Below are 20057 nucleotides of genomic sequence, written 5' to 3'. Positions count from 1 at the left end.
GATTCGATGTTTTTAGCGAATGAACATCACTAAAGATAACACATCTTTGCTTTTGCAAGCCAACTTACAGTATGCTCAGAGCACTTCAAACTAAACAAATGATTATTTATCTTAGGATAGCTGTCGCCTGTCTGGGTAAATTTATACAGTCCCAACGACTTCTGCTGACTTGCATAAGAAAGAGGCTACGAGTTCGAAAAGTCTGAAATACTATTCTGGTCAGTGTTCTAATGAATGTTACAAGTTCCGCGATTGGTATTTACATTCATAATTATAATATCATAAAAAGGTATTTGTATAAAGTTGTCAAGAGAGCGATAGTGGATTAAGATGGTGATTGATGACTTGTGTTCAATTTTTTGTAGGGCAACGTTCTTACCGTCACGTTGTTTCGTCGTGTTAGTAATTTTACGTGTTAATGTTTTTTGGTGTAATTGATCATAAATGATTCATTCTGGGCAGGGGATGGTGACTGTTAATTTATTGTAAAAGGATCTTTTAAACCTACACCAAGGTCACAAGTCCTGGCACTTGCATGTGTTTCCTCTACAACAAGATGATGGTATCTATATGATCCCTGTCTCAGCTCTATACCCGTCGCGATATATAGCGTCATCAACAGTTATTTTTAAAAAGACTTGCGCGTGACTGTAATCCTGAAATCATAAAAAAAAATCACTGGTAGAAAACAATGGTGAGGTCAAGTTGGAGTGCGCTTGCCTAGAAGATGCCTATTCACTTTAGTATGTACACATGCATGCTTAGGTACCTAATACAATTATAAATTAGTCTATAACACTACCTTCATTTAATTATAGACGGTAAGTAAGTAGCGACTAGCAAGCAGCGCTTAACCTATCAACTCTTTACGTTAACTTATTATTCTATGGGTTCACCGTGCGTGTGATCCATCGTGTTGCAGAAAAACTTCAAGCAGATCCCGGGGATCATTATGAACTTTATAACTTAAAACATAATTATTTGGCTTTTATCATAAAAGTAACACATCCACGATCAATGTATACCTATGCATTGCGTAAGAGATACTGGTACATATTTCCAATACAACCTACAACCTGATATTCAATCAGTAAAGATATAAACGTATGGAATTCTCTCGCAATTACATGTACTAAATCTTTGAAAAGCGAAGTATAATTGAAATGAAATGTGATGAAAAATAAGATAAAGCGGGAATCAGCTGATCGGGATTGCGCAGTGCGCAAATATAAGGGGCGGGGGCGAGGGGTCGAACGCGGGGCAGTGCAGCCCGGGCAGTCGCGCGCCCTCGGCGCCGCACGCAGCGCCGCTCGCCCCTCGCCACGCGCACGCGGGAACACCTGAGAGAAACAGGCTTCCACTTGACACAAACCACCAACCATCCCCATGCTGTGATACTACCATCAAGTCATGCAGATGAAACACAAGCCTCCCGCTTCCACTCACAGATCCTCGTTATGAGAGGCGCCGAGAGCGTGCCCGATACTACAATGTTTGACATGTCAATTCAAGAGGTTAACGGCAAAGGTCCGAAGAAGCGGAAAAAGTCGTTAGAGAACGAATTGCTGAATGAGGTGGAGAAAGAGAAAGAAGGGGAAGCTGATGCGGGTGTTAAGGCTTCCGGGGTTGAGTTGCTTCATTGGCGGGACATGCCCCAGCATCTGCAGTTCAATCCATACGTGCTGACCGGCTACCGGCCTTTGCAGAGCTGGAGTGGCTGCGTACGCAGTCTGTTCTACTTCCATAACGAGACGATTAATATTCTAACACACGGTAAGAGTAGCACATGTATTTTTTTATTCAGTAATATTACATACATAATTTAAAGAAAGTAGCGAAATATTGTTGGAATTTCCGCGTACAAATTTCCTGTAGACGTAATACGGACGCTATAAATAGGAGATCAAGTTGAATAATTAAACATTCGTTGTTTTACGGCTTACATCCCCTTGGTTTATTCTCGGTCCATTCATGTGCTATATTATTTTGTTCAGGCGCTATAAATAGAAAGGTTTCAATATAAAAACATTGTTTAGTCGAAGGTTTTCCTCTGAATATACTGTTAAAATATTTGCACATTCAGTTACAATGTGCTACGTTACTCAATAATTAAATATTTTAGTCAGAATATATTATTTTGTGTTCTTTCATTTTCTTTTACATGTTTATAATTTATATGCTGTGTCGTAATAAATAATGAAATCTATCTTTAAAACTTGTATCTGTCGTTATTTTGCGGACGTTTTCCGTGCCAAACCGTATATTTTTTAGAATACTATATATAGGCATATTTTAATACTGTTCACACCTAACTGGTATCCTGTATTCGGTCCCTATTTGGGCGCCATAAATAGAACATTTAATGGTAGCTTTTATTCTCTATCCGCAGCGTTACACGGTGTGGTGTTGGCGTTTTACGCGCCAATTCATTGTTTAGCGGCAGGCTCGATTAAGCTTTATTATTTTTGTGTTAGCTTTAGCTTTCAGGAGAACAGTAAGTAACGCAAATTTTAATATTCGGTCGTTTACTATTTGTCCTGAAGCAAAAAGGCTATATGTTCCAAGTTCTTGTGCCTATTATTAGGCAATGATGTTTTATACTAGAGATGAGGCACTAGCGCATCAAAACTGAGTCGGACAAATGTGGAAAATTTACATAATTTAATTTAGTCGCTTATTAAACAACGAACGTTACATAAACAAATAATACCTAAATATCGTCTACTTATATATAAATATAATGGGATTAAAGACAAAATTGTGCATGTGTGCGATCAGTACGGTGATTTTGTAGGGACGTAAACTATCTATAGTATAAAATTATCATTGTTATTGGGTATTTCAACTGTATCTAATCTATCAATAGGAACATACATATATTGTAGTTCTAGCTTGGTCCAACATAAACGAATAAATTTGATTTATAATTGATTTATAATTAGCGTGAAAGTTGGTACCCCTTGTAATTAATTCAGATTATATAAGTATACGCTCAAACTCAAACTTTCGTGCATAATAGAAAATATCTACCAATACTAAATTTATTATTTTGTAGGCCTAAAAACGTTTTAATAATCTTGTTAAAGGTATAATCGAATAAACTTTAGGTCATCTATCATCGGATCGATTAGTACAAACATAAAAACTTGACAAGTTTAGCACTAGTAGGTGTCGATGATTACCTACATAAAAAAATTCATTTTAACATAATCGTTAACGAAATAGTATCTAAAATCTCTATTGAATTTCGTGTTTATTACAAAAGTTTTGGAAGTAATTGCCAACTGAAACTGTTTTACAACACCATTAGTCCGACCTTCTCCGCAACTTTAAACCAATTGGGGCCTCGACATCGAAGTACAAATCCACGAGAACTTCGTACTACAACATAATACGCCTAATCTTGTAACAATAACGCTGTGAATACACACCTAATGTTATTACGAATAGGTGCTAATGTATCAGCCGGCCAAACTGCACGCCTCAATATATGAGATAAATTGAATCTTTGAATTCTTTTTAATCGGAAACTTTTTTTTTTTTAATTTATATATTTGGAAGCCAACGTGGTATACAAAAAACTTATGACTAATTAAACATAACATGCATTAAAAAATAATATGCTACATTGTAAACTTACAGGCTAGCCAAACATGCGTTTATTTCAATACAATTCTTAATTAACCATTAAAAAAATAAATAAAAACTAAATCTACCAACCTGAAAAAAAATAAAAGAATTGAAAAAAATTGTAATTACAATAATAATAATGGGAATTAACAATAAGAAATTACATATAAAACTAAAACAGAATGCATTTACAGTACATTATACATCGACATATGTTTTTTAACTTCACTTTTGAAAGAATTGGAACAGCTATTGAAAATATCCAAATTTGCTATTTTAAATACGATCTCACTATTCTTTCAATAGTAGCATTTCTCCCCAGATTAGTTTTTACATTATATTTGGTCCTTTCCTTCAATATTTTATCTTTAAATGCTAAATGTCGTAAAAACATCACATTACTTACGCGTTTGAACCATAATTACATGATTCCTATAAGATACTATTACTGACCTGAAAAGCGTTATTTTGCCGTATAAATTATATCTAGGGATTAAAAAAAATTGGGATGCTCCTCCCCTATCACTTTTTCTCAGACCTACACGATATGCACACAAAATTTCATAAGAATCGGTCGAGCCGTTTCGGTGTTTGGTAACAATCACCGCGACTCGAGAGTTTGCACTAACAATATATCATCACTGCGGAACCCTACATTTCTCGTGGTACAACAATTACTTGGTAGGTCTGTGTAGTTATAAAAATAGGTAGATGATTCCTATTTTTACCTCCGACCCTTCGACCCTTTAGAATCGTTTTTCTCGATTTACTTAGCCGTAGTAAAGAAAAATATTAGCCTTCTCGGACGCACTTATATACGAAACCGAATTGTAAATAAACTGCTCAGATACTTATTTAACCTAAAAACAACGGCAGAAATTTATTTACTTTATCATCATACCAGCCGATGGACATCCACTGCAGGACATTGGCCATTTGTACGGACTTCCAAACATCACGATCCTGAGCCGCTTGCATCCAGCGAATCTTTGCGACTCGCTTGATGTCGTCTGTTTACCTGCAAGGCTATTCTGTAACGATATTTTTCTAACTTGCAAGTGCGAGTTTCGAATTCACCTCTATCTCTCTCTGTTTAACACGATACTATAGAATAAGATAGATAGCGATGAATTCGAAACTTGCGAGTTATACAAAACATCGTTAGAGAATAGCCGTGCTGGTGCGGGATCGAACAACACTGCGCTTTTTAAAGCGGGGTCGCCATTACAGCACCTTCGGACCCCAACGTCATAGTCTCTTCGAACTATGTGCCCCGTCCATTGCCATTTATTTACTTACTTAACGGAACACCACGTGATTGCCGTACCACCAATTAAATAAGAATTTATTTCAACGATTCTTACCTATACGAGTATATACGCTTACGTATACAAGTATAGGTGTAGAATGCTTTTGAAATTCACCCCTTTTCCTTTAGGCATTTTATTTCACATTAACAGGCTTCCAAAGAACATTCGTTCGTTTCCCCTTTATTGTAATCAGCAACCAAAAACTGGGTGAAATTATTTTCGTGTTACGAATGGTTACGAAGTAGGTACTTAAGGTTAGTAAGAGTGAATTAGTTACTAGTTTCTTAGTACATACTCGCAGGTGTTAATCGATTTTAACTCACTACCGATGGAAAAAATAAATAATAAAAATCAATAAGTCTCACAGCTAACTACGTCCCTATTTCATTCTCACAACTGAGGGGATTGCAAAAGCTAAATCGCGAAAATACGTTTAATTCTTTCTCTTATAATATAAGCGGCTAAAACTATAATAAGGAACTTAGGCTAACTTATCCTAATAACTATACAAATCATGCCTATTTGGAATGGTGGCAAGAATACTGGCAGCATTTCCTGGACAGCCAAGCTGATCCTTTGCGCAAAAAATGAGCTAGCCCTTCTGTCAATTAAATATTTTTTAAATACGAGTAGTATTTGTAAAAAAAGTGCTGTTTTTTCACGTCTTAGATTTTTTGCTCGGAAAACATAACAGTGTGCCAGTAGCGAAGGATGGAATTTTGACGTAGGTAAGCCGTCCCAATGAAAAGGTAATTCATACGCTTAACACAAACTCCGGTTTCTCATACATCCATACCTAAATATTCATTACAATAATAAAATGAATGAAATGGAATTTTCAAAGGTATCGGCCTGTATGGACTCTTCGCCGCTGCCGTGTACATATGTATTCTGTCGTGAAACTTAAACTAACAAATTGTTTACAACTTCTGCAAAGTATATATCGTTTAGTTTTGAATAAACTTTACAGTTAACAAAATGACTACCAGAACCTCGCGCTTTCATCGGCGTTGTTTCCATTCCTGTGGGACTACGGGGATAAAATATAATCTGTGTTACTCCCTGATAATGTAGCTTTCTAGTAGTGAAAAGAATTATAATCGGTCCAGTACTTATTGTGTTTATACGTTACGTAAAAAATACAAATCTTTCTTCTTTATAATATTATTGTAGAAACCCGCAAAAATAGAGAATCTATGGAAAGATAAATATGGAAAACAAAATGTATGGAAATTATTATTCGAGGTCGTTGACATTAGTAGCCTTAATGACCGCTCATATGTTGAAATCCCTCAAGTGGTCTAGGCTCTAGGGCGCGCCAAATAATGGCATGTACATAAATTATGTGCATACAGCAAAAATTCGTTTATTCGGATCTCCTTCCATAGGAGACGAGATTACATATTTCCTCTCCTAGAGAGAGAGAGAGAGGGCTTAAACCAACCACGCTCCCATGCGCGGTGATAAGGTTAAATTCTTTAAGGACCACTATCAAAAATTATATTATTTATAGTGGTCCTTGAAGGCCGGCGGCTTAACGTAATCTCTAAGGCATGGTAGTGTGACTCAACTAACTTCCTAACTCTCAAGTTCATAATTTGCTGAAAAAATAAGTATATAAAACTATCGTTGTTTTCGAGACAAAACCTCGTGCTAAATTAAAGGGAAATTATACTTTAGGGGAAGTTTGTGAACCCTTTAGGCGTGAGCGAAAACTCTCGTCCCTTACTTACATGCAAACCTTTCCTTCCTTATTTCGACATGCAACTTTATCATATATCTTATATTTTTTATACTTTTTGTAAGCCTAAACATACACATTTACACACACACACTATACACACAAACTTTCGCCTTTATAATATTAGTATGATCACACTTAAGACAGAGACAGACATCCATAATCATAACAAGACTTTGGATAAGTGCTTTTTTAACCTTTGAACCCGATTAGCTATCAAATAGTACAAATATTTTTATTGCTAAATTATTCGAGCAACGTTTCATTTTCATACAAATCTACGGTTCTATGGATTCAATCGATTCGAAATGAATGCTACGAAATATAAAGGCGTAGCGTTCGTGCAATGACTAACAATATGTATGGAGCTATTTTGCAATGCAATCGTAGTATCGCTACGCGTTCGCTTGTCCTATTTGATAGAAAGTCTCATTTCATTTGTAGCTGCAACATGGGGCACGCTACGATAAACTTGTTACTAAAGCTAACTTCACTGTAATAGTTTAGTTAACCGGCGCTTGACTGCAATCACGCCTAACGGAAGATGTAGCCTACAAAACACGCTGGCCTAGAAGGTGCCTCTCTTTTGACTTGAAGACCCACGTTATAGATGGTAAAACGAAAGCTGGAAGGGCTTCCACAACTGTGTAACGCAAATCAGGAACAAAGAGCCTAGATGCTTGCTTGTATGCTTCCGAGTCCGTTCAAGAGACGTAGCTTACGTCTTAAGTAAATCATGCAGATTATACTTAAAATGGTTGTATAAATTGGGATTTTTAACAGGTTATCTGCTATTTCACTACTTTAACTTTGGAAGTAAATCTAAGTAACAATAAACCTGTTGAGAAAAAAAACATGAAATGATTTTAAAATTAGCGAACCTCCTTAAACATTTGATTTATAGAATTGTTCGGTATTTATACCTACGTCAATTTATATCTAGAACTAGAATAAGAACAAGTAGTTTATCTAATTTTCTAATTTGTAATAATCTTTATTGTACATACTCAGATGTACAGAACGTAAGAGTACAGTGTAATTATTCGTAACTGGGTACACAAATAGAATTCAAAACAAAATAACCACGCCAATAATATCCAATATAATACGTCAATAATATCCACAAAAAAATAATTACCTCTTTTATATTCAAAAAAAAAAAGAAAAGAGTGTTAAATTTGTTCCGGTTATTAACTTCAGTAGAGAGACTAATTATTTTTTAATTTGTGCCGCCGAAGGGCCGCCCCTTCAGATTCTCTCCCCTTCAATATTATCGTACACGAACCGAGCTAGACCTGAATAGCTTTTCCAACTTTTATAACACAGATACGGTATCTATTTTTTATCTTAACTTTATCTGGACATAAAAGCTTTGCCCAGACTAATAAATCAAATCAAATTCGTTAATAAGGCTTATAATCAGGCTTATCTTATTAGCATTTTTATAGCTTTTCATGTTTCAAAAGCTTGCAAACTCTGTAGATGCTGTAGATTTAACCTATCCGGTAATATCAGATAGTAACTTTGTTAATGGCAGTGGCGTGCACTTTATAGATACATAAACGCAATGCATACCCTGGGGATTACATTACATACCTGTATTTGAGGAGGAATTTTCCATTTTGTTCAATTTTTACCTATAGTGCATACCCTAGTTAAAGACCTTGTGCACGCCACTGGTTAATGGGTCTGGTAGAACAAACTTGTACTTCTTTAAAGTTAGCCTGTTACTATCTTAGACTAAAGTCTGAACAGTCACTTAACGTTTCATGAATATTAAAAAACGATTTTACCTCGGCTACTCAGACGATAAAAGTAAGAGTAAGTAAATGAGATTGTAAAAATAATATGTGTGTATCAGTAGCGAAGGTTGAAATTTTCTAATAGGTTCATGTGTTTTTTAGTTTGCATTACAAAGCGAGTTTTATATAGGTACCGTCAAAGTTATTATACGTATATAATGATAATTATTTCACATGAATGTGATAGTAGTAATAAAAGCTTGTTTGTGTTTCTATAAATAAAATATACAAACAACATTCAAAGCTATTATTTACATCTACTTTATATTTTAATAAAAATTTTAATGTTTTGCTGTTAAGTCAATAATAATGTATCGAATATTTAAAATGTGACAATGTCATGAAAAAAAAAGTAAATTACCAAAAAGAAATAATATTAAAGAGTAATAAGTATAAAATATAAAAAGTAAATATTAAAGATAAATTAGTTTTCTTTTTACATCTCCCCCCCTTAAAAAAGAACTTTATCTAAATAATGTTCTCTAATTTATAATTGTTCTCTCATTAAGAACAGGATACAGTTTTGTGATATGATAAAAGTTTGATTCCGCTTTTTTGTGGCCGGTATCAACTTCATAGATTGAATTGGAAATCCTTTGTACAATTTTGAACGGTCCAATTCTTAATTCATCGGTTTTCTTTCTATTTAAACGATTTCCGTTTTCTACATATACTCTATCTCCTATTTTCAATCTATATTCTTGCCTATTCTGGTCGAATATTTTTTTATTATAATTGTGAGATTTTAGTGTGTTTTCCAGAGCTAGTTTTCTGTCTCTTTCTAGATCGTCTTTAGTGTATTTTGATTTCAGTTCATTTGGCAAAATATTCACATTTTCTCCTTGTAAAAGGTATTTTGGAGCAAATTTCGTAACAGTGTGTTCTGTTTCATTATATTTTTCTACACATTTTTGCGCAATTGTACTCCATGCTGTTTTATTCTGATTTTCATTAATCTTACACCTTATTTTATTGACTAATGTTTGATTTAGCCTTTCATTAAGTCCATTTGAAAAAGGTGTATCCACAGCAGTGAAAATCATTTTTATATTTTCCTGGTTCAGAAATTCTTTGAATTCCTTGGAATTGATACCAGGGTACTGGTCTGTTAATACCATATCTACCTTGTTAGTTTCTGTAACATTTTTCATTAGTTTAATAAAATCTGTGGAGCTTTGTGTCTTTGATGTAGAAATATCTTGTGAAATGATCAACTAAAAGATGTAAGTATTTTTTTGTTGATCGTGATCCTCCAAAACCGCCAATGGTATCAATTGATACAATGTGAAAAGGTTGTGTTGCAGGACCTAAATGAGACATTAAACCATATTTTGATTTCTTCCTTGATTTGTTTTTAATACAAGTTTCACATTCATCACACATTTCTTTAATGTTTTTGATGAAATTTTTTGCTGTATAAAATGGTGTTAATTTATTTATCATCTGGGTCCTCCCAATGTGACAATAACTAACGTGAACATCTTTCATAAGATTTATGCTCATCTCTTCTGATAATATAATCTTTTCCCGTCTTTTATTCTTTTTGTAGTAAATTCCATTTTTCTTAATAAGTTTTTGTTTTTGTAGGTCTTGATTTCTATATTGGTCATTCTTTATATCTTGTAGACTTATTAAATTTACAACTTTTAAACAATCATCTCTGTTTTCGTGTGGTTCTAAAACTGGGTTTCTGCTTAAGCAGTCGGCTTCCTGGTTGGATTTTCCTGGGTTATATTTTATCTTGAAATTATATTGAGATAAATAATACATCAAATCTCCTAGTTCCTCATCAGTCCTTGATTTAATGTTCATGTTTTCTAATGGTTTATGATCTGAATATACAATAAATTCTTTTCCCATAAGCCAGTGTTGCCAATATTTTATAGATTCTTTTATTGCTAGGCACTGTAGATATATAGCTTTCTTGTTTTTTTGAGTTTCAGTTAACTTTTTTGAGAAATAAGCAACTGGTCTTATATCCTCATTTTTATCTTTTTGTTTCAAAACCGCTCCTACACCCTTTATACTAGCGTCTGTATAAATGTATATTGGTAGTTCTGGGTCAAAAATATTTAGAACTGGTTTTGAACATAATAATGTTTTTATTTTATCAAATGCTTCTTGACATTCTGCAGTCCATATGAATTTCACATCTTTTCTTAATAAATTGTGTAATGGATCTAAAATAATTGCACTGTGTGGTATGAATTTATGATGAAAATTAACTTTTCCTAAGAATTGGCGTATATTTTTTTTTTGTTTTTGGAAGTGGAAAGTTTTTTACAGCAGACAAATAATCTTTCAAAGGCCTTACTGAATTATTTTCTATTATGTGACCCAAATATTTTGCGTATTTTTCCGCAAAAGTACATTTTGAAAATTTCAGTTTTAAGCCTTCCTTTAGTATTGCCTCAAGTAACTTAGATATATGTAATATATGTTCTCCAAAAGTTTTAGAAAAAATTAAAATGTCATCTATAAAGTTTACTGCAAAACCAGAAAGTTCGTATTTTCTTATAATATTTCCCAATATTCTTTGAAAAATGGCTGATGCAGTCTTTAATCCAAACGGAAGACACGTCCATTGAAAGTGTCCTTCTTGTGTAACAAAGCCAGTTTTGTACCTGTCTTCTATTTTCAAAGGAATTGACCAAAAGGCTGAATTTATGTCAAAAGTAGAAAAATATTCGCAATTCACAGCTTTGATCATTAAATCTTCAATCAACGGAAATGGTTGTGATTGGGGAATAACAATTTTGTTCAATTCTCTAAAATCTATACATAGCCTTGTTCTCTTACCGTCTTCTTTTTTATATGCTAAAGTAACTGGGGCAGCAAATGGGCTATAAGATTCCTCAATTAAATTATTTTTTAATAGTTTTGATATCTGGCTTTCTATTTCTATTCTGTCTTCAGCTGTACATCTGTAAGGACGTTTGCAACAATATTTATCTACACTTAAATCAATATGTGCTTCATAATCCCGTACAGTGCCGATATCATATTTATCCTTAGCAAACACTTGTTTATATTTTTCTACCAACTTATCAATTTCTGATTGTTGGGATAAATCAAGATGATTTACCAATATTTCAAAATTTGCCGTGTCAATATGTTCATTGAAATTCACTTCACATTTATTTATGGTTTCATTTTCTTTTGGATCATTAAATTGTACGATTTTTAGTTGTTCATTTTGCATCAACTTAAAGTTTTTAATACAATCTAGTCCAATCAAAAAGTCATAATTAAAATTTTCATTATCTATTATGAAGATATCCATAACTCTTTCAATATTGTATATTTTTATTTTAAGTTTTATTATACCTTTTGTTTTCTTCTCACCATTAATAGTTTTCAAGCTTACTATTTGGGTATTCTTTGAATTTTCATTTTTCTGTATTTTTAACAATTTTGCATTAATCAATGATACATTTGAACCTGAATCATAAATTCCAGAAATATCTAACGTATCATTCAATAGTAACTTTACTTTTATTAATGGTGGCACATCTAGTTTTTTGGACTCTCTTCATTCAGTTCAACTTCCAATTCAGAGTTATTTACAGTTTTAACAACTCCTGTTTTATCTTTATCCTTAAACCAACAATTTTCCATTAAATGGTAACGTTTCCCCTTTCTTTCTTTCACACATATGGGGCATGGTTTTGTTTGTTCCTTTTTATTTAATTTAATGTCAGAGCAAATACTGTTTTTATTATCATATTTATTCTTTCTTACAAGGTGTTCTAATTTTCCAATTTCATAATAAAGATCCTCAGTACTTTTCAAAGCTGCTCGATCAATCTGATCCCCCACATAATTCGGTAATCCGACCGCTATAAGGTCAATAAGTGTTTCAGTATCGATTGATTTCCTTACTTCCAGTAAAAGTTTTTCTTTTTTTAAACCATATTCAAGTAATGAACCTGTTTGATATTTAAAGGACAGAGCATATCTAATGGGTAACCATCCTTTGTTTGCAAATGTTTCACAAAAACTTTTTTCCCATTTGTCCCATTCTGATTCTATTGTATGTTTCATTATCATACAACTATACCAATCGACACTAGATTGCTCCATAAAATTTTTTAAAACTTTAATTTTCTTTATATCTTCCTTTATGTCAAAACGTTCACATTCTTTATTAAAATCCTTTAGCCATTGATAAGCATTTGAGTTTCTACCATTGAATTTTTCAATCATGAAATCTTTTGCAATATTCCCTAAATTTTGATTTTCAGGTTTGTTTTGTCTTTTTTCAAGCATTTTTTCTAACAATTTTTCTAGTACTCCATGTGAACCACTAGGTATAATTTCGGAATAGTTTAGCATTTCTTCGAGATAAAAATCATAAAATTGTACATTTTGCTCCGCATCCAAATAAATATCTTTTATTTCCTTAGTTAAGGTTATCCAGACTTTTCTCGTTTGGTATCTTTTATTCAAGGATTTTTTTACCTTAATAAAGTTTGGAGTATTATAAATTGTTTGGTGGAGATTTACCGGCTGATATTCCTCTGGTATACTAAAAGTCTTACCATCAGGTGTGGCAATCGAAGTTACACATATTGCGTTTGATTTTCCATCACTTGTTGGTTTTACTTCAAAATCAAACCTCAGTTTCTCCATTTTTCGTAAAATAGTTGCATAAATGTTGTTTTATAATGATAATTATTTCACATGAATGTGATAGTAGTAATAAAAGCTTGTTTGTGTTTCTATAAATAAAATATACAAACAACATTCAAAGCTATTATTTACATCTACTTTATATTTTAATAAAAATTTTAATGTTTTGCTGTTAAGTCAATAATAATGTATCGAATATTTAAAATGTGACAATGTCATGAAAAAAAAAGTAAATTACCAAAAAGAAATAATATTAAAGAGTAATAAGTATAAAATATAAAAAGTAAATATTAAAGATAAATTAGTTTTCTTTTTACACGTATTATTAATATGTTTTGAGTTGAGCGGAGGCGTTTATTGTACAGATTGTAAAAATGCTGTTGTAATATTGTTTATCTGTTTCGAGCATACATTAGAGCAAATTAATATGTATGCATGGATTTTTAAAAGGTAACCCGATAAAATCGTATTGTTAGGACACATCGCCCCTAGTATGTATACATGTATACAGTACCCGTAATATCGAATAATCTAATCTATAAGATTTTATGGTTGTGAAGTAGTTGCAATAAAAAGCATATTATTATGGTAATAAATGTTTTTTCGTGATGGATGCTATTTCTGAGAGACGTCATGACAAATAACAGAGCCTTGCGTGACAGTTTTATACAATACACAGTTGAAATAACAACGTGTTTAGGCCGACAAACAAACTTTATTATTTCAACAATCAGTTTTATGTTTTACGTGATATAGTAAATTAAAATGTGTAATGTAGCGGACCTAGGCAAGCTTCGCTTTGACTAATTTAATTTGACAACTTCATTCCATTGGTTAGTACGTTTACGCAAGCAACCAATAAGCTATCGGCGATATACAGAAACTTAAAATATGTTAACAAGTAGTTGTTACACTTTTTCTTGCCTTTAAATACTTATTATTGAATAGAATCAGAGAAAACCTTTGAAGTCTAAAAGTTTCGACATAATCCTCATAGATCACAATGTTACCTACGTTTTGTACATAGCTTTTCATTGATGATTCAACAACTCCTGACGGTGGTCCAGTGCTGCAGTAAACCTTACGTTAAGAGTTATGTATTAGATTAAGAGAGATATTGGTCTTTCGTGGAAAATAGCAGGCTAATTTATTATTTTGTATCTATAATTGGCAGTTTGTGTAGAATTTGTCAGGTGATACGAGTACGAGTACGAGATTTCTTTAGAGAGATTATTATTCTCTCAGAAACATCAAATTTGTCTTCTCCGTCACCATCATTATCAGCCAATGGATAGCTGGACATAGGCCTCTAGTAGGGTCACACATAAGTAACACACACAGTCTTTAGCCGCCTGCATTTTCTAACACTCCCTGTTAAGCATATAAGTTAAAGACCATTACGATTATACCTTAGAATAGTGTTGATTCCTGTCTCAAGTTCCGTTAAGACAGGTTGTTTTTAACCGATTTCAAAAAAGGAGGAGGTTTCTCATACGAGTAGGTATATTCCGTATGTATATCTCCGTATATTTTTTCATGTATAACTTCTTCCTTGATGAACAGATTCTGATGACCCTTTTCTTGTTGGAAAGCAAATATTCCGAGGATGGTACTATGATAAAGAAACCAGAATGATGATATGATAATGGGATCCTGGAGAAATCGAGGGGAAAAATCATAATCATAAGGACGACCTATGCGTTTCTCAAATTTTAAAGCACTATAACTTAATGAAGGTCTGAAGTCGATCTGATGAGCCGAAACACAGACGAGGGAACTCGTCAACGATTTACAACAGTTGCCTTGTTTGTTTTGTTAAGAGAGTTATTACACTCGTAAGTACCGAATCCTTTAAGGTTACGCATTAGAGAGCTCGTAACAGATTTCGTTACCAGCAGTTGAAATTAAACCGATATCTCGGGCGGCGTGAATCGAGTTATACTCCGGACTCCGGATGCCTATTCAATATCGATACCAGAGATGCGATGAGCTGCGGAAATTAAATTTTTCTTCTCCATTTTCGTACGGCTTGCAGACATAATGAAAGCTCTTTGTTTTGTAAAATCTCTATTATGGTAATATTTTACTGAAATTCGGCGATTGCGAGATATTTCATGTTAGGCTAGCGCGGCAATTAGAAAGATGATTTCTTTATGAGTGTACTCTTTTATTTGGACCAGAAATAAAATAAAATGTAAAAAAATAATAAATAATTGGACTAATTAGCTATCCATGCTACACTGATACGCCAAAACAGCTTACTTAGACGTCCTGTAATTTTTTAGAATGTTATATCGTGGGGAAACCTGCACACCTAAGAGTTTTCTTAAGTCTCGAGAGAGAGTTTCCTTAAGAGAGGAGACTCGTGGTCAACAGTGAGCTGAAAAGGGGTTACTAATGATGATGATAATGAAAGTAGTGACTCTTTTCAGAAAGCAAGAGAAGATCAAGCTAGAAAGTCAACATCTGTTGATTCAACAGCAACGGATAAAATAATGGTTTAATTTATAATTTACACTAGCGGACCCGGTCAAGCTTCGCTTTGACTTTTGTGCGGTTCTTCCCTACCCCTACTTTTACCACTACCCTACCCCTAACCTAACCCTAGTTGTGTGTAGTTTAAGGACACAGGATATAATTATTGGTTAAACATATTCGATGTGTGAGTTTACCTCGTCCCACTCAAAAAATCAAAAAAACAACGCAGTTTTTTTTGATCAGGTAATTGGTAATGATGATCGTGGGACTCACAAGCAACAAATCACATTAACCACTACACCATCGAAGCAGTAATCTATTTTAATAATCCAGCAGAATCATTAAGGCACTAGAACCATATTTACAGCTACTTATAAAGTCATTATGATAACGTTCGACGTACAATGCTCGGCTCCGGTGTAATGTTCAGTCTGTGGGATGATTAAGATTTCAATATCGCAGCGATAAACATAGCAAGTTACCACGTTTTATGAAAATTTGCTTGCAAATATTATTTTCATAATGGACGTCTATTTATCTTAAGCCGTTGCAGAAAATTCAAACTCTTTATTTCAATTAGGCTTAGTTTACAAGCTCTTTGGTATCATCAAGTAAATAATAGATAATGGTGACAATTATTAGTCAAAGTTATTAATCAATTCTCACTTTTTTTTCAAAATGTAATAATGTAATTTCGTTAATTTGGTTTGAACTTAGAATTCAACCGCAAATTTCCATTTATTTCACATACTCATTTAACATCTTTACATGTTTTGTAAAATTTTGGAAAATAGTAAAAATATAGCTCCCTGCAGCTACATTTTCTGCATTACTACCACCGGAACCAATTAGATTTTGGAAATGGTCGATGACGAAAAATCCTCTGTTATAAGTGATAATTACCCACTTAACATATTAACAATATGTACTCGTTCCGTCTACTGTAAAAATTTGTATTCCCTTTGTTTTTCCTCTCTGAAACTTATGTTTCTTTGCTTGTGATTTCTATTTATATACCGCTAAATAGGATAAACGTAGAAGACAATACCTATTAAGTCGCCGTAACATGAGCCTCGTAAAGCTATCTGATACTAATGGTTCCACATTCGCGCCCTGTGAGGGATTTTTTTTTATCTTTTTCCCTTATTAAACGTATCTCTCATATTTATTTCTAAAACAAATGCATGATAATTATGCCTAACAGTAACAGCCCTGAAAATTTTCAACAAAATTCACGGATCACATTTTCTATACCAGTTGAAGGAACCAACAGAGAGTTCTACCTGTTTGGCTATTCGCTAACCCGGTCGTTTTCATCATATGATAGTAATCGAACTATATTTAACAATTTCCCATACAAGACTTGCTCTACAATGCAGACACCATTTAAGAAAACATGCAAGCCGGCAATAAACTCATTTCTTGCAGGTTGTTCTCAATAGAATCTGCTTTCCTAACCGGTGTTTATTGGGGCACCATAGACGTTTTATTTTGATTTGTTACGTCTCTCAATTTATTAAAATCGAAAAAGAGCTAGGAATTATAAACATTGAAAAGCCCCTGGCTGCCCTGAATAGCTAAACAACTAGTTTTTATTATTTACAAGTTAGCCCTTGACTACAATCTCACCTGATGGTAAGTGATGATGCAATCTAAGATAAATGAATGAATGAAAATGAAAATCCACACCCCTTTCGGTTTCTACACGAATTTTTTTTTAAACGCCAATATCATCTTAGAACTGGCATATCCATCTCGAAAATGTCAGTATTGCTACAAAAAACCCTACTCTACCGGCAAAGTCGTACCGCGAAGCGATTTAGAGTTCTGGTACGATGTCGTGTTCATCCTACTCCTAACAAGTTAGCCTGCTTCCATCTTAGATCATCATCACTTACCATCAGGTGAGATTGTAGTCAAGGGCTAACTTGTAAAGAAAAAAAACCGTATCATAATCGGTCCATTCGTTACGATGCCAAATACAGATACAGTACATAACTACATACAGACAAACAGATGACCCATGAGACCCCTCTTTTTTGAAAATGTAGCTATACTTTATGCCTCTGAATAAACTCCACAGTGGCATTAAATAAACCTACATTTTCAATGTCACTTATTACCACTATTCCCTTGCGCCGCCATAATTAATAAGACAGCAACACAACAGGTGAAAGTTACCTAATCTCAACAAGGCGTTTTACTTTGGCGCCCTGCCAAGCCTTGTGTAACGATTTTAGGTTAAGGCTGTGCGCCTCATACTTCCTGCCCAGCCATACGACCCAATTTTTGGTCGCCATTTTTATTTAACTCCGAAATTTAGCCAAATAAATCTCAAATGTAGAATTGGGTCAAGATGTCAAATACCAAGGGATGCGAGGTAATAAATCGAAGCCTCAATAACTTTATGGGTAAGGTACGCGAATTATATGCAATAGGTAATTTTCATGTCCTTTTTTCGCACACCCTCCTTACTATGTATACGATACGTATATCGATATGTATACGATTGAAAATTTTGTTCGAATCTATTGATTAGTAATTACGTCCAGGTTAACTTAAGAAACCATAATATAAAATTGAACACGGTGTATATGGCCGCACCGGGCAATTGGTCGTAGGCCGGGACGACACGACTGGACGTTGCAACCAAGCTTCACTATAATTTGCTATGAACGATCTAGTTCTATAAATTATGTCACTTTTGCTTTGCGACTCGTTGAGCTATATCGGTGACTGGTACTTTTGAGGATCTCCTCAATGATTCATTCAGTATTGCGCGGGTAGAACAGAAAAACAACTAACAATTGTCTGAATTACGACTGTCTGTAGCCGCTTTGGCCACTGGCAAACAGTAGCTTTTGCGACCATGGTCAATGAGTAGTCTTGGTCGTGACCGCATAGTGCTCAGATCCCTAATGCGAAGGAAGTCACGGTCAAAACCTAAATTATAATGTAAACTAAAAAAAAACAACAAAACATGCTTTGTAATATTCTAGTATTTTTGTACAAGTATACTGTAGGTAACTGGAGCAGAAGAAAAGAACAAAGCAATCTTCACAGAGAGATCGCTCCATTTTTCACCTAAAGCTCTGAATGGCGAGCCATTAATACACAATATCTCCATAAAGTAAAAGCCAGCGGCACTTTGTTACACTCTGGCTAACGAGATGTTTATAATGTAGCAGTTAGTAGAGCTTGTTGTAACTTAGCTTGTCCGTGGAAGTACTTCCACCAAGTTTATTTTTGTATCCGAACAGCAGTGTAACTTATATTTGTATCTTAACATCTTCTTCTTATAAACGAGTAAAAACTCTGTTTGTCGCCGATAGCTTTCATGTGATTGGTTGTTACCGTAACTGTCAACTAGCCAATCAAAGCGAAGCTTGATTGGGTCTACTAGTTGACTTACAACTCTTTATAGTATTTTCTTAACATTTCTTAATGGGTTTTATCTTATGGGTACTAAGATGAACATACATCTACAATGTATATTCATCTTAATAATACAAAAATCGTGTCACGAACTTTGTGATCGCCTCGTACGAAACGGAAAGCATTATTTCTTTTTTTACTTTTACCATGAAGGTAAATTACATAAATTCAAGAAATTAGAAGTATGAAATAAAACTGTAAATAAAAATAATAAATCTGTTTAATGTTAGTCGTTAGAACAAATAATAAAAGCGAAGGTTGCATTTTCAATAATTATTCCAACAATCCCAAGGGCAGGAATGTTAATAGGCTAGCAGGTATTCGTAGCGCAATCGTCGCGGTCACTACGAGCTACGAGCTACGTAAAGCACGCTACGTTAAACAAACCTTACCTCACTGACACAGTAGAAGGTCCCGGATTTGAGTCCTGCTCTCCAATTCTTTGACTACTATGGTAAAACTAAAGATTTTTACTGTCAACAAATATACATTAATTATAGAAATATACTAATATTATAAAGTTGAAGAGTTTGTTTGATTGTTTGAACGCGCTAATCTCAGGTAATACCTACTGATCCGATTTGAAAAATTCTTTTAGTGTTAGATAGACCATATATCGAGGAAGGCTATAGGCTATATATAATCCCCGTATTCCTACAGCAACGGGAACCGCGCGGCGTCAGCTAGTTTCTAGCTAGCCAAGATTCTCTCCTTATAAGAGTGTGGTGAGTCAAAGCTTCAGAGCAGCTCATTTGAAGCGACTCGCTATGCTGTTGTAACTCTTTGAAGGCTTAGAAAAATATATTAAGATACAATGATTTACTCTACTGTAACGATTACAGGTAATAAGTGCGAGTCGGACCCGCTCACCGAGGGTTCTGATCATTATAAATAGTTCAGGAATTTAATTGCGCAGTTTTTGCCAAGTTTTTCCCGAAATTCAGTGTCAAACACTAACAATCTTATATACAAGCTTTTTAATTACAAATATAATTTCGAGATTAAATCGTGTAAGTACTTGCGGTCTAT

At 33.9% G+C, this 20057-nt stretch overlaps 1 protein-coding gene across 1 annotated transcript in view; it reads left to right on the top strand.

The window, feature by feature from the left end:
- The first annotated feature begins 1277 nt into the window (after positions 1–1277).
- Positions 1278–20057, top strand: part of LOC112049844 (progestin and adipoQ receptor family member 4) — an 84447-nt gene continuing 65667 nt past the window's right edge. Inside the window, exon 1 of the mRNA XM_024087887.2 lies at positions 1278–1773. Within this exon, the coding sequence (XP_023943655.1) occupies positions 1458–1773 (316 nt within the window). The 5' untranslated portion in view covers positions 1278–1457. The remainder of the gene's footprint in view (positions 1774–20057) is intronic.

This window comes from Bicyclus anynana, chromosome 10 (genome assembly GCF_947172395.1).
Source record: "Bicyclus anynana chromosome 10, ilBicAnyn1.1, whole genome shotgun sequence".
NCBI lineage: Eukaryota > Metazoa > Arthropoda > Insecta > Lepidoptera > Nymphalidae > Bicyclus > Bicyclus anynana.
Note: the sequence above shows the minus strand (reverse complement) of the source record. Positions and strands in the feature narration are given on the sequence as shown.